Source organism: Phoca vitulina, unplaced genomic scaffold (assembly GCF_004348235.1).
Source record: "Phoca vitulina isolate PV1807 unplaced genomic scaffold, GSC_HSeal_1.0 scaffold24, whole genome shotgun sequence".
Classification (NCBI taxonomy): Eukaryota; Metazoa; Chordata; class Mammalia; order Carnivora; family Phocidae; genus Phoca; species Phoca vitulina.
The window spans coordinates 15,390,549-15,404,211 of record NW_022589727.1 but is presented as its reverse complement, the minus strand read 5'-3'; the positions used below and the strand labels follow the sequence as shown (position 1 = coordinate 15,404,211).

The window sequence follows — 13,663 nt, the reverse complement described above, 5'->3', positions numbered from 1 at the left end:
AAGCAAGATGAAATCTCCTTAGAAATACCAAAGCACGATGCCAGGTTGCTTATGAGTTTCTGAAGCAATTGTCTGAGAAAAAGCAATAAGGTGGCTTTACTTTGCCTCAAATCAGAAGCTTGTAGCTACTATGTTTCACCTTCACACACACGTATGAGGGTTAAAACAAAACCTGGGTCTAACATTAGCAGAAGAAAATATTAAAAGTAGCTATTTGTTTTTTGGCTACGTTGCCATTGATAATAGAATGTAGGATCTGAATAGAACCCCGATCTACGAGAAGTCTACATCACTGACCAAAAGAACATACTTTCAGGCTAAGTAGGTTGGGTATCAGTCCTACAAGAGCCTGGATTGGTGACAACGAGTTCTGAGAAGGTGGGTTTATAGCTATATGAGTCTTTCCTATGCTAGCTATGATAATTCATATATTAGCTGATAATTCTTAGCTTAGATGCTAATGTTGAACCTTAAACTAAATTCAGATACCACTACTTATTTAGTGTAAATCAGAAAGAAACTAGTAGAAATCAGGAAAAAATGTCTACTTAGAGGTATGAAAGAAAAGTCAAACAAGTTTCTGTTTAAGGTAATCATGTAAAAATACTATCAATAAAAAACCCAACAAATTATTAGTCTTGGCAAAGCCATCTTGATAAAGAAAAACAAAGCTGGAGGCATCATGCTCCCTGATTTCAAACTATATTACAAAGCTAAACAGTATTTGCATAAAACAGTATTTGCATAAAAACAGACATATAGCTCAATGGAACAGAATAGAGAGCCCAGAAATAAACCCACGCTTATATGGCTAATTTACGACAAAGGAGACAAGAATATACAATGGAAAAGGATAGTCTCTTCAATAAATGGTGTTGGGAAAACTGGACAGCCTCATGCAAAAGAATGAAACTGGACTACTACCTTATACCGTACACAAAAATCGACTCAAAATGGATTAAAGACCTAAATATGAGACCTGAAACTATAAAACTAGAAGGAAGTGTAGGGTAGTAAGCTCCCTGATATATGTCTTGGATGATGTTTAAAATCTAACACCAAAAGCAAAAGCAACAAAAGAAAAATAAACAAGTGGGACTACATCAAACTGAAAACCTTCTGCACAGCAAAGGAAACCATCAACAAAATGAAAAGGCAACCTACTGGATAGGAGAAAATATTTTCAAATCAGACATCTGATAAGGGGCTAATATCCAAAATAAATACAGAACTCAAACAATTCGGGTGCCTGGGTGGCTCAGTCGGTTAAGCTGTCTGACTTCGACTCAGGTCATGATCCCAGGGGCGTGGGATCGAGTCCCACATCGGGCTCCCTGCTCAGTGGGGAGTCTGCTTCTCCCTCTCCCTCTGCCCCTCCCTCCTGCTCGTGCCCTCTCTCTCTCATATAAATAAATAAAATCTTTAAAAAAAGAACTCAATTCAATAGCAAAAAAACCCCAAACAATCCGATTAAAAAATTGGAAGATCTGAATAGACATTTTTCCAAAGACATAGAGATGGCCAACAGACATATGAAAAGATGTTCTACATCTTTAATCCTCAGGGAAATGCAAATCAAAACCACAGTGAGATATCACCTCGCACCTGTTAGAATGACTATTTCTCAAAAAGTCTAGAAATAACAAGTGTTGGCAAGGATGTGGAGGAAAGGGAGCCCTTGTTCCCTATTAGTAGGAAAATGAATTGGTACAGCCACTATGGAAAGCAGTATTAAGGTTCCTCAAAAAATTAAAAATAGAATTACTATATGATTCAGCAATTCCACTTCTGAGTATTTATCTAAAGAAAATGAAAACATTGCTTCAAAAAGATACATGTACCCCTATGTCCACTGTAGCATTACTTACAGTAGCCAAGAAATGGAAATAACCTAAGTGTCCATCAATGAATGAATAAAAAGTATTACTCAGCAATAAAAAATAATGAAATCTTGCCATTTGCAATATGGATGGACTTTGAAGGTATTAAGCAAATGAAATAAGTCAGACAGAGAAAGGCTAATACTGTATGATCTCTCTTACATGTGGAACCAAAAAAAAAAAAAATTAAGAAAAACCCAAGCTCACAGATAACAGAGAATAGACTGGTAGTTGCCAAAGGTTGGGGGAGGAGGGGTGGGGAGAAAAAAGTGAACTGTTTTTGTTTTCTTTTTAGTTTAAATAGATTTATTTAAAAAAATGGTCCTGAATAAAAATGCTCAGAAGTTGTTTAGATAGATTTTTACAGTGTCAGATAAATCCAGGGAACAATTTTAGTTTGGAACAGATGAGACTAAATTTGATTCTGGAAAACCTCAAGAAAAGTAGTAACATAAGTTATTTGGTGGGATCTGTTTGATTTTTCACTAGTTGGCATATTTAAAATATGTGTACATAACTTCACTACGTAACGAGGGATTTTATTAAAGGTGTACATTTCTAACACAGGTTTCATACAAGAATAACATACATCATATTTTAAAAGAGATAAAGGGTAAGTGTTAATGGTTCAAAGGAGAGGGACCTGGATCATTTTCTCACAAAAATGGTTAAAAAAACTGGGGTTTCATTTGCCATGAAAATGATCTGGCCATGCTATGGAAGAAGAGTGAGCCAGTGCCAGGAACACAGCTAGGATGAGTAAGCATAATTTAGGGAGGCAAGTTCTGGCTTAACATATGGAACTTTCCAAGGAGGTGGCTATAAAGTTGAGGGCATGCCTGGAGGAGTAGTGGATTCTTTGCCCCCAGAAATATTCAAACACAGTCTATGTAGTCATTTCGCTGGATGCTGAAAAACCAAAAGAAGCATTAGGTATCCGCCCATACACCAATACTATTGAGCACCTACCACATGCGTGTTCCATGCTGTGGAATGAGGACACCAAGGTAGGTAAGACAGGCAAGGTCCCTGTTTTCATAGAACTTGTAAAACAGCACCCGATGCAGACAATAAACACGAGAACAAATACTAAAATGAGGTAGTTGCTGATTAGGAACATTTCGGTGATGGAAATGAATAAGATGGGGGTGCTGACTTGATTGGCTATGGGGTGCTTGGCTGATTGGCTGCTTTGATCAAGGCAGGTGACATCTGAGCCAAGGCGGGACAGGCGAGAGTTGGGAGAAGAACATCCCAGCTTCTGAAACAGTGAGCGTTGAGAGCTCTGAGCCAGCAAAGGGTTTGGTTTGCTGAGAGACCAGGGGTGACGCCGGGAAACACTTTGAGGGAAGGGAGGGTGAGGCCGTGGAGGCAGGCAGAGCTACACCCCACACAGCTCTGTGCGTCCCAGGGAGAAGTTTTTATTGAAAAGAATAAGATATAACTGAAACATTTTAAACAAGAGAGTCATATAATTGACTTATATTTTTAAAAAATTAGATGGTATACAAGATGATCTATACATTCTTTTCTAAAGCTGAGATTCTGACCCTATTAGGATAGGGTCCTCACCACGTCTAACTGCACGTAGCAAACACTTATGTATCACACCTTTTGGTATTTGTTCTCTTTAGCACTAACCTTCTACCTGGAGGAAGAGGGCACCAAATTGCAAATTTCAACAGTCGCTGGGGAAAAGTGACCCATTCTTGTGATTTATCCTGAATTGGCCTTCACCATTAGCGCATCTTTCCGGCAGATGTATCTGTTCTGCTCTGGTGCTCTATGCCTGCTAACCCTGCCCACCCCCCCGCCCCCAACACACACCATGCCCAGCGCTTCTACCATCAGCTCAGCAATGCCATCACTGACGACCGATCGGGCCCTTTCTTCTGGTCCCAACTCATTATTGTGCAGCATCCTGGAGGGCCCGTCTCTTCTGTCACAATGGACCGTCCTTTTGCACCAGCACCTTGGCCTGAACTCAAGGCCATTTTCTCCCTTACAGTCCATGAGACTCGAGTTGCCTTGAGAACGGGGGTTCTAGCTGGTTCCCGACTATAGCTGGGTATTCACCAGTGTGGCACCTATGATCGTTAAGTCTTTAGAAAATGCTATTGAATGAACGGATACCCTGACCTTGGAGGCACCCTGCCTAGACCAGAGATCCTTTTGGACACCAACTCTCCTCTCTGCACTCAACTGGATCATCCTCCTTCCAATTCCTACACTGTGAAACACGCTGGCTCTGTGCCAGTTAGACTGTCCTAACTGTTTTAACTGGAGTTGGTACTGAGCCCTTTTTTTGTTTTTTTAAATCATGCAAGGCCCAAGCTTAAGATTGTTTTCCTGAATTGTGGCTGAGTCTTAGTAATGATAACTCCAAAAAAGCTAGTCCTCAGGTGTTCTGCATCATTTCCAGAATAACAGTTCACATTCATTGTTCCCTACTACTTGCCAGGCATCATGCTAAGTCTCCTTTCATCCTCCCTGCCACCCTACATGGAAAACATTGTAATCCCCATTTTACAGATGAGGAAATTGCAGTACAGAGAGGCTAAGGGACTTGCCCAGGGTCACACAGCTAAAAGTAGATCTGAGATTTTCAAGATTCTTTTGAATATGAAACTTGCATTCTTAACAACTTAGGGGAAAAGATTTATAAAATAAAATTCATAATAATACATCCACATTAGCATAAAGAAATGCATAATTTAATTGGTGTGGTACTGCAAAATGGGTGTTATTATAGAACTCTCTGTTGTATAACTAGATAGATTTTACTTTCTTTGTCACATATTTTTCCTCTTCACCTCCAAAAATTTTGTCTATTCATAATCTTTACTAGCATATCAGAGCATATTTAAGATTTTTTTGTAACTCTAAAGCATTTTATTTTAACAGAAAAACCCAGGAAAACTAGAAAGGCTTCTTAGAAAATAGCCCAGATCTTATTAGATTTTAAAGGTCTCAAATACAGGGTATGAAAAGAACCTAAGAGTTCTCATACACAACTGAAATGTATATGAGATCAAAAACCATTCAGAGTTTTTAAAATCTGCTCTATTTACAGAGGGTCTCAGGAACCAAAATAAACTCATCCTCCACAGTTCTTTGAATGACAGTTCTAAAATGTCCAAAAGACAAAATTTTCATTTTTAACTTAACATCAAAGCACACATTCAGATATTTTCTGATTTAAAAAGAAACTTCCTGTAAAAATGACTGATGCTTCTGATGTTATCTAAAACACATATAAAAATACACATGTACCGGTCTACCTGGAAAACCAGAGAATTACAACCCAGGGCACTAGTCTGGGATAAGGCAGAAGTCCAGATGGAAGTCTTATTGAAAAATAATAAAAATAATAAAATGTTTCTTCAGTAAGATAGTTATCTAAAGGAATCTTGGTTCTAACATTTACACTCACTATCATGAGTAGATTATGAAATATTATATACAATTTATTTAAGACATACAGAGAATCAGAGAAAGTACTAGCAAATTACAAATACAATTTAAGTTATAGTATATTATTAGTACAAATACAATTTAAGTTATAGTATATTATTATAGTACAAGCCCATCGTAACTGGGGAAAATAATTTCCCACCTTGGAAAAATTAGGAACTCAATTAAGAATCCAACTTGCAGAAGAGGTTACACATCTATGAACTTGTGAATAGCTTAGGTTTACAAGTCAGTATCCAGACTGATACTATGGCATGGACTTTGCACAGACACAATCAGAGCCTTCCTTCTACACCTAGACCTGCACACGTGAGGTCGGGGATAAGTTCCTTGCCTACCCAAGCCTCAGCTTTCTCATCTATAAACTTAGAATATCACACCATTACATTTCTCCCAGAGTTCTGTATATACGAATATATTTTCTTTTATAGATTGGAACCCTGTTGTGATACTTCCCTTGTGAACTTTGTTATGAGGCTATGGAATTAGCAAACGACCCAATGATGAGATCTCTGATTCTTCCTCTTTTGCTGCATTCCAGTCTGTAGTCTGCAATGGGTTTTCAATCTATTTATTCACCTTTTTATCCCTCATTCAACAAACACCGAGAGCTTACTATGTGACAAGATCTCCACTGCAAGAGAAATCAGCCTCTGTATTTTATTATAGATGGTTTCATGAAATATTATAAGTTATGATAAATTACTATAGTAATATAGCAAACTTAGAAAATATTACAGTTCATGTAACTTATAATGGGAATTAAGTATAAGTTTTGACAATGTTACATATCCTCTAGAAAATAGTTATATGCAAATTCTTTTCACAAGAGTTATTATATAAATTAAATAAATCTAAGGTGTATATGAGGATAATCCAAGGAAAGGGATTTAGAAACGGAAACAACTTTAAAAAGTATCGTATTTGTAACTCAGTATTGAATTATCTTTCAAAGTAGTTTTTTTTAAGATTTTATTTATTTATTTGAGAGAGAGAGAGCAGGGGGAGGAGCAGAGGGAGAGGGACATGCAGACTCCATGCTGAGCAAGAAGCCTGATGCGGGGCTTGATCCCACAACCCTGAGATCATGACCTGAGCCGAAATCAAGAGTCGGAGGCTTAACTGACTGAGTCACCCAGGCACCCCTCAGAATAGGGCTTAATATCTAGAGTGATTTAAAAATAGGCCACAATTGGAAGCAATTAAGAAATTGTTCTTCTGTTTTTACTTTATTTTCCTTAAGAGTCATAAGCCATTGGCTATTTCTACTCATGGAAAACAATTGATTTTCACAACACATATATGTATATATTTCTGTGATGTTCTAAGACATTTCCTTTAATCATTATAAACATAATCCATTTTAACAGTAATTGAGTGTTTTGAATGTATGGCAACAGCAAACTAGAATGATGAAAGTACAAGTATAGAAGGAATTGGCAAACTACTGCTTGTGGACCAAATCCAGCCCAATATTTGTTTTTGTAAATAAAGTTTTATTGAACACAGCCAGGTCTGTTTGTTTACATATAATCTATGGCTGTTCATGTGATACGATATGAGTAGCTGTGATAGAAATGGTATGGTCTACAAAACCTAAAATATTTTCTATCTAATCTTTTACAGACAAGGTTTGTGTACTCTTGCTTCATAGTAAAGGTATTATAGAATTTCCATGCCAATTTTGAGTACTGACACAAAACTCAAAAAGGAATTAAAGGAGATTTTTAGTTGTATATTTATTTCCCTTTAGACTTGTGCCCAATGCATATCAGTGGTAGGACACATGCTACACATTTGAGTAGACAAATTCTCTAACAAGCAGTCCTTGCTGGGCTAATGGGCCATGCTGTTTCCCCACTGATATAATAAAAATTCCAAGTGTTGTCCCATCCACGGAACAAATGCCCACCAGAACTGCATAATCGTCCTTTCTTTTAGGAGCTGGGGATTATAGTTTGTGTCTATTTTTTGTTGTTATTGGAAATACTGTGACATTCTATAGTTCTGTAAACACTACAGCTTGTTTCATTGAAAATGACCATTACAAATAGAAAAAAAGAATTATTACCTGTATGCTGTTCTTCAATCCAGACTTGCAAATACATGAAGAGGAGAAGCCCTGCTACTCCAAAAATGAGCACCGAGAGGAAGACTTGTTTGGGGTTCATGACCATTTCAGATGGCTGCCTTTCTCCTCATTTCTGAAGACCACATGATTTGTCTTTCCGTAGAGCTTTGGTCCTGTCTTGTTCTATTAAGCACTCCTTCCATGAAGTAACCTAGAATTTTTTAAAAATCCACATTGTACCTTGCTGATGACATTTCTTTCCCAATACAACATAAATATGCAGCATATCAATGCTAGTGAAGATGCAGGTGAACTGGAACACTCTGAAGACAGAAGGGACTGTAGGAGATTGTCCCTAGAATGGCAATTTTCTATCATAAACTTAGGAATGTATTATCCTACCATTAATAAGTAACACCCTCACATTTAATTAGGTGCAATACAGCCAGACTTAAGCCACCCTATGCTGGAAAGAGTAAAGCAGGCTCGGGTTACCTTAAAATGATTGCGAGGGGAAAGAAGACTATCAGAGTGGATTGTTGAAGGAGTTTTGAAAAACATGTTTATAGAATAAAGGGGGAAAATCACTTCCTGACTGAAAAATATATAAAAATGGAGGGTTCAATCTATCATTTCCCTCTCATGTAAAAGTAATAGATTTCTCCAACTGAAAGGGTACATTTACAATCCCTCCAATGCACAAAAGGATAAATATTAAAAGGTCAGATTTAAAGGGCTTCTCCCATAAGAACATGGGAGTACAGAAATCAACCTCAGATTACAGAAAACTACCTCCGTAATGAAAGGCTTAAAGAAATATTGAAATGACTTTGTTTTAGAACAATCTCATTTAGTGTAATCTTACCCTTTTACTTTTCGTAAGTCACATCCACGTTTGAGAATCTAATGAAAATGCAAACCCTCTTAGACAAATATAAACACACACAAAATCTTGCATAAAGAGCAGGATGCTTAGCTATTGTCACTGGAACCCAAGTTAAGAAGCCCTGCTTCCCATGAACTGCCATGCAAATACGCAGTCACCTGCATGGTGAGCTCACATAGTCCTGCTAATGAGGCCAAGGTCATGGCTTTTATCTAACACTGGCCAAAGACCTTGCCTCTGTTCTCTGGCCACAGACCACACCTCCTTTTCGGATGAGCTGAATGTTTTCTCACTGTGAGGACATCACACGCACTGCTGTGTCTAAAAATGATCTCTTTTTTCTCCAAATGTGCCTCAAAAACTTCTGGGAGAATACTGATTTAGCCTTTTTAAGAGGTGTTTGGTGAGGGCCCCTGAGTGACTCAGTCGGTTGAGCATCTGCCTTCGTCTCAGGTCATGATCCCAGGGTCCTGAGATGAATCCCGCATTGGGCTCCCTGCTCAGCAGAGAGTCTGCTTCTCCCTCTCCCTCTGCCCCTCTACACACTTGTGCTTTCTCTCTCAAATAAATAAACTAAATCTTAAAAAAACACACAAATCCAACAAATAATTAAAAGTGTGTATGCAGAACAACAAAAGAAGTCATGATATAAATACATTTTTTCTTTATATTTTAATTATTACCCAGAAGGGGCCAGAGGAAGAGCAATGATTGTTAGAATTACCTGAGGAGTTTTCTAGAATCCACTTGTCTGAATCACCTGAGGAAGGGGCCACAGTTTTTCATGAGGGCTTTTGAGCATTTCAAGCATTTTCTTGATTTTGCTAGTAGAGTAAGTTTTTAAATAAGTAGAAGAACTGAGAGTCTCATCATACTGTTATTTGATGGGTGGTGCTTTGCTCTTATATTGATTCAAAGCTAAAATCTTATGGGCTTTCCAAACATATGCAACAAAGAACAGTTCCTGAGGGAGAGCTGCAATCTGAGGTGTTCCAAGATTGGCTCCCTCAAGGGAAACTACAAGAAGCCAGCTTTCTCTTGTCTTGGTGCTGCAGTTAAACAACGAACAGACGTAATTCCTGGGTGCACAGGAAGATTCAGTTAGGAGAAACCAGTTAAACAAAATCCAGTACTAACAGAGAAATAGCTGTTTACAAGAAGAAAGAGACTTTTACAATCTGTCTACATAATTAAAATTTATCTCAGAAGAAAGAGGATAGAAGAAAATGCATAAATCAGAACAGAGCCACGAACCTGTGGGAATAGTAGATGTGAAAAGCCAGAAGAGAGACTCCTTGAGGGTTTGCAGAGGAAAATTATTACCTACGATGCTGGAAAGAGATGAAGAATTTGCCCTTCCTTTCTTCAGGAGATGTTGGTCTACTCTGACATATCCTCCTGGGTAAGAAGTCAGGAGAAAAGCCATAATTGTTATTATGGCAGATGTGAGTAGGATTGAGTGATTAAAGCCACAAGGCAGAAAGGCAATCTGGTGTAAAACGAAGAGATACGTTTGATTTTCTCCCATCTCAGTCCATTAACCCAACGTTGGCATTAGGAAATGGCTCTCATTAAACAAAGGTGAGGCAGGAGGAGCAGTATTGCTTTAAGCAAACCTGAAGGTCAGTTGTGATGGGAAAACACACCTTTTTGGAGATCATACATCTATCTCTATGCCTGCAGGAAAAGTGCAGACTACTGGAGATTGAAATTACTTGGAATAATGCTATTTTATGTACAAGCATTATACATTTCCACGGTCAGAGGCTTCCTGTATTGCATTCAACTCCTTCCTCTCCCCAGTCATAAACACAGTACCTTGAACCTAACCGGTACTCAACAGTGTGCATTGCACTGAACTGAATTCAGAGCTCCAATAACAAAATACAGGCAAAGTAACTAATTTTCTAGTTGTACTTGTAAATCCTTAGTCCTAACTTCCAAATGGAGAAATATGGACTATTAAAATCCTGAAAGAGGAATCTATGTGGCTTTGTTAGAAAAAATACATATTTATTTTATTCGCATATCCTATTGATTTATCCCAAACTAACACAAAAAGATATGTAAAAACAATTGTTTCACTACATTATCTCTTTTCCAACGCTTTAAAATCATTCAAGATGTTCAACATCATTAATCCTCAGGGAAAAGCAAATCAAAACCACAATGAGATATCACGTCAAGCCTGTTAGAATGGCCACCATTAAAAAGACAAGAGATAACAAATGCAGGCATGGATGGGGAGACAAGGGATCCGTCCACACTGTTGGTGGGACAGTAAACTGGTGCAGCTGCTTAAGGAAAACTGCATGGAGGCTCCTCAAACAATTAAAAACAGAACTACCCCATGATCCCACAATTCCACTTCTGGGTAAATGAAAAAACTTTGTCAAAGAGACATCTGCACCCCCACGTTCATAGCAGTGTTATTTACAATAGCCAAGACATTGAAATAACCTCTGTCCACTGATGGATGAATGGATTAAAAATATTACAGCATATTCTTATTATTCTTTTTTAAAAAGATTTTATTTATTTATTTGACAGAGAGAGCGAGCACGCACGCACAAACAGGGGAGCGACAGGCAGAGGGAGAGGGAGAAGCAGGCTCCCCGTGGAGCAGGGAGCACGATGTGGGACTCCCGGGGCTCGATGCGGGGCTCCCAGGGCTCGATCCCAGGACTCTGGGATCATGACCTTGGCTGAAGGCAGGCACTTAACCGACTAAGCCACCCAGGTGCCCCTATTCTTATTATTCTTAAGGTGCTGTGCATCTTAAACCTACACAGTGCTGTATGTTAGTTATGTCTCAATAAAACTCGACAAATTATTTTAAATAACCCTGGTTTCCAATAGAAGAATTTTAGGACTTTAGCGTGCTAATTATTAGATGGAGGCAATTTATTTTTTTATTTTTAAAATTTTTTTAGAGATTTATTTATTTATTTGGAGAGAGAGAGAGCACCAGTGGAGGGGAGGGGCAGAGGGAAAGAGAGAATTTCACACTTACGCGGGGCTCAATCTCACAACCCTGAGATCATGGCCTGAGCTGAAATCAAGAGTTGGACACTTAACCGACTGAGCCACTGGGGTGCCCCTGGAGGCAATTTATTTAAAAGGAAATTATGAGTTGTCCAGTTGGGCAGAAGTCTACGATTTTAGGGAAGGAGTGATGAAATGTAGAGAGGACGGTTTGGAACAAGTTGGCATAGACCAGTTTGGTGTAGAAGAACCCCAGAGTCAGGAGATCATCCGTCCTTACCCTCCACCTTAGTAGGACCTCAGCAGTCCTTGCCAGTATCTACCTTTTCCTCATACTCTTGAGCGAGTAAGAGACCATCAGGGATGAACTTCTTCAATCTTCCACCTGCCCTCACCAAGTTTACTACCATCTGTCCCCACCCATAATTCTTTGCCTCAATCTCTTCCAGACTACTGTGAAACTCAACTCCATCAATACCACGCCAGCCTGGGTCTTATCCTGAACCTCATCCCCCAGTGACATCCTCTGTAACCCCTCCAGCGACTGCCCTATTGCTGTCATTCCCCGATGAGCCTGAAGAGAGCACTCTGCCCCGATTGTCTCCGGTGCCCATCTCCCAGCCAACTCTCCCCCCACAGCTGCCCAGGAAGCCAGAAGACGTGGGGAGGCTCACAGGTGGTGTAGGAACTGAAAATTTATAATCCCCTGGGGTTTTATTTTGTTTTGATTTTTCCTATTCTACTTACCTCCTCTATGAATTTCCTGTTTGTATCTCTTCCCCATTTTTCTTATTGATGTGTAGCTCCTTTTGCATTTGGGAGGGCGATTCTCTGTCAGTTATAGACATTACAAAAATCTTCTTGTTTGACTTTTTCTTGCCTCCCGTCCTCCCCCACTCCCTTCCCTTGCTGGTGGCGTGGTTGTCTTATTATGAAGAAGTTTTAAATAAAATTTTGTCATTCTTTCCTTCTTGATATATCAGCTAGAGTCTTGAAAGAAAGCACAGGATATACTCAAGAGCATGAAATTGCGGAGAGGTTAGTAATGGGGCAATTTCCAAAGACTGATCAGGGTTCTGGGAAACCAATAAAGGATAGAGTGGTTCCCAAGAGTGAGGAAGAGCAACCACTCCTAGAAGTGAAAACAGAAAGTAGAGAGCTATTCTTGGAGGGGCTGAGAGGAGAGGGCTGGCTGACGAGAGCTGTCATTTATTGCACAGGGAAACAGACAACATGTTGTATTGGGGTGTTGAGGGAACCAGAAACATCACTTGCCCATCCTCAATTTCTTCCTGCCCTTAGGACCATGTCAGTGACTCCTGTGTGGCAAACCCTGTTGAAAGCCTGAGGAGATCCTGCCATTTGGGACAACATGGATGAAACTCGAGGGCATTATGCTAAGTGAAAGAAGTCAGAGAAGGACAAATACTGTATGACCTCACTCATATGTGGAATCTAAAAAAGCCCCCCAAACCCTAAAAGCCAGGGAGACTTTTTATGCAGCACATTCTGGTGAGCCTCCCAAATCACAAAGCAGGCTAGGGCATGGTAGAGATGGGAGATAATCAAGTTTGTGTTCTTTATGAATTTTTCAAGATAATATTCCTTATCCTCAAATATTAAAATTATTCTCCTGCATTTCCTTTCAAAAGTTACAAAGTTCTGCTCTTCATATTTAGTAGTTGAATCCACCTGGAATTTATTTTTGTGTTCATTGTAAGGCATCTATTCCATATGGATACCATTTGTCCAACTCTTTTAATTAAGGTTATCATTTCACTACTGATTTTTTTAATGCTGATTTTGTTGTATTTCCAATTCTTATATATGTTTGTTACTGCTTCTAGATATTATTCTGTTCTATTGGTCCAATGTCATATGTTTGTACGAACATCTGGGCCTATCTTGGAGGGATGGGAAATGAATCTGATTACTGGTTTAATTTTGTTAATGGTTATTTGTTTATTCATTCTACTTTTTTGAGTCAGCTTTAGAAAATTACATTGCCCACACAATTATCATTTCCTTTTGGTTTCCAAATGTACCGGCATAGAGTTGTTCATGGGATTTTATGATTTTAAAGACCTCTCTTTTCCTAATATTATGTATTTGTGCCTTTTCTCTTTTCTTTGATCATTCTTGCTAGAGATTTGTCTGTTTTATTTAAAAGTATATGGCAATTCCTTTTTTTTTTTTTGGTTCGTTTGTTCTCTTTTTCACTGATCTCTTCTATCTTTATTTCCTTCTTCGTTCTACTTCATTTCTTTAGGGATATCCATTGGTTTTTTTTCAGTCTTTTAATTGAAAATTAATTCATGTATTTTAGATCTTTCTTTTTTATAAAACACACTTATATAAGGCCACGAA

The 13,663-nt window shown here is 38.7% G+C and overlaps 1 protein-coding gene across 2 annotated transcripts in view; it reads right to left on the bottom strand.

Moving 5' to 3' along the window:
• CHST9 (carbohydrate sulfotransferase 9) overlaps window positions 1-13,663 on the bottom strand; it is a 236,495-nt gene that overhangs the window by 189,343 nt on the left and 33,489 nt on the right. For both annotated transcript variants that reach the window (XM_032421422.1, XM_032421423.1), the window contains exon 2: window positions 7,426-7,636. In XM_032421422.1, the coding sequence (XP_032277313.1) occupies window positions 7,426-7,531 (106 nt within the window). In that variant the 5' untranslated portion in view covers window positions 7,532-7,636. The remainder of the gene's footprint in view (window positions 1-7,425; window positions 7,637-13,663) is intronic.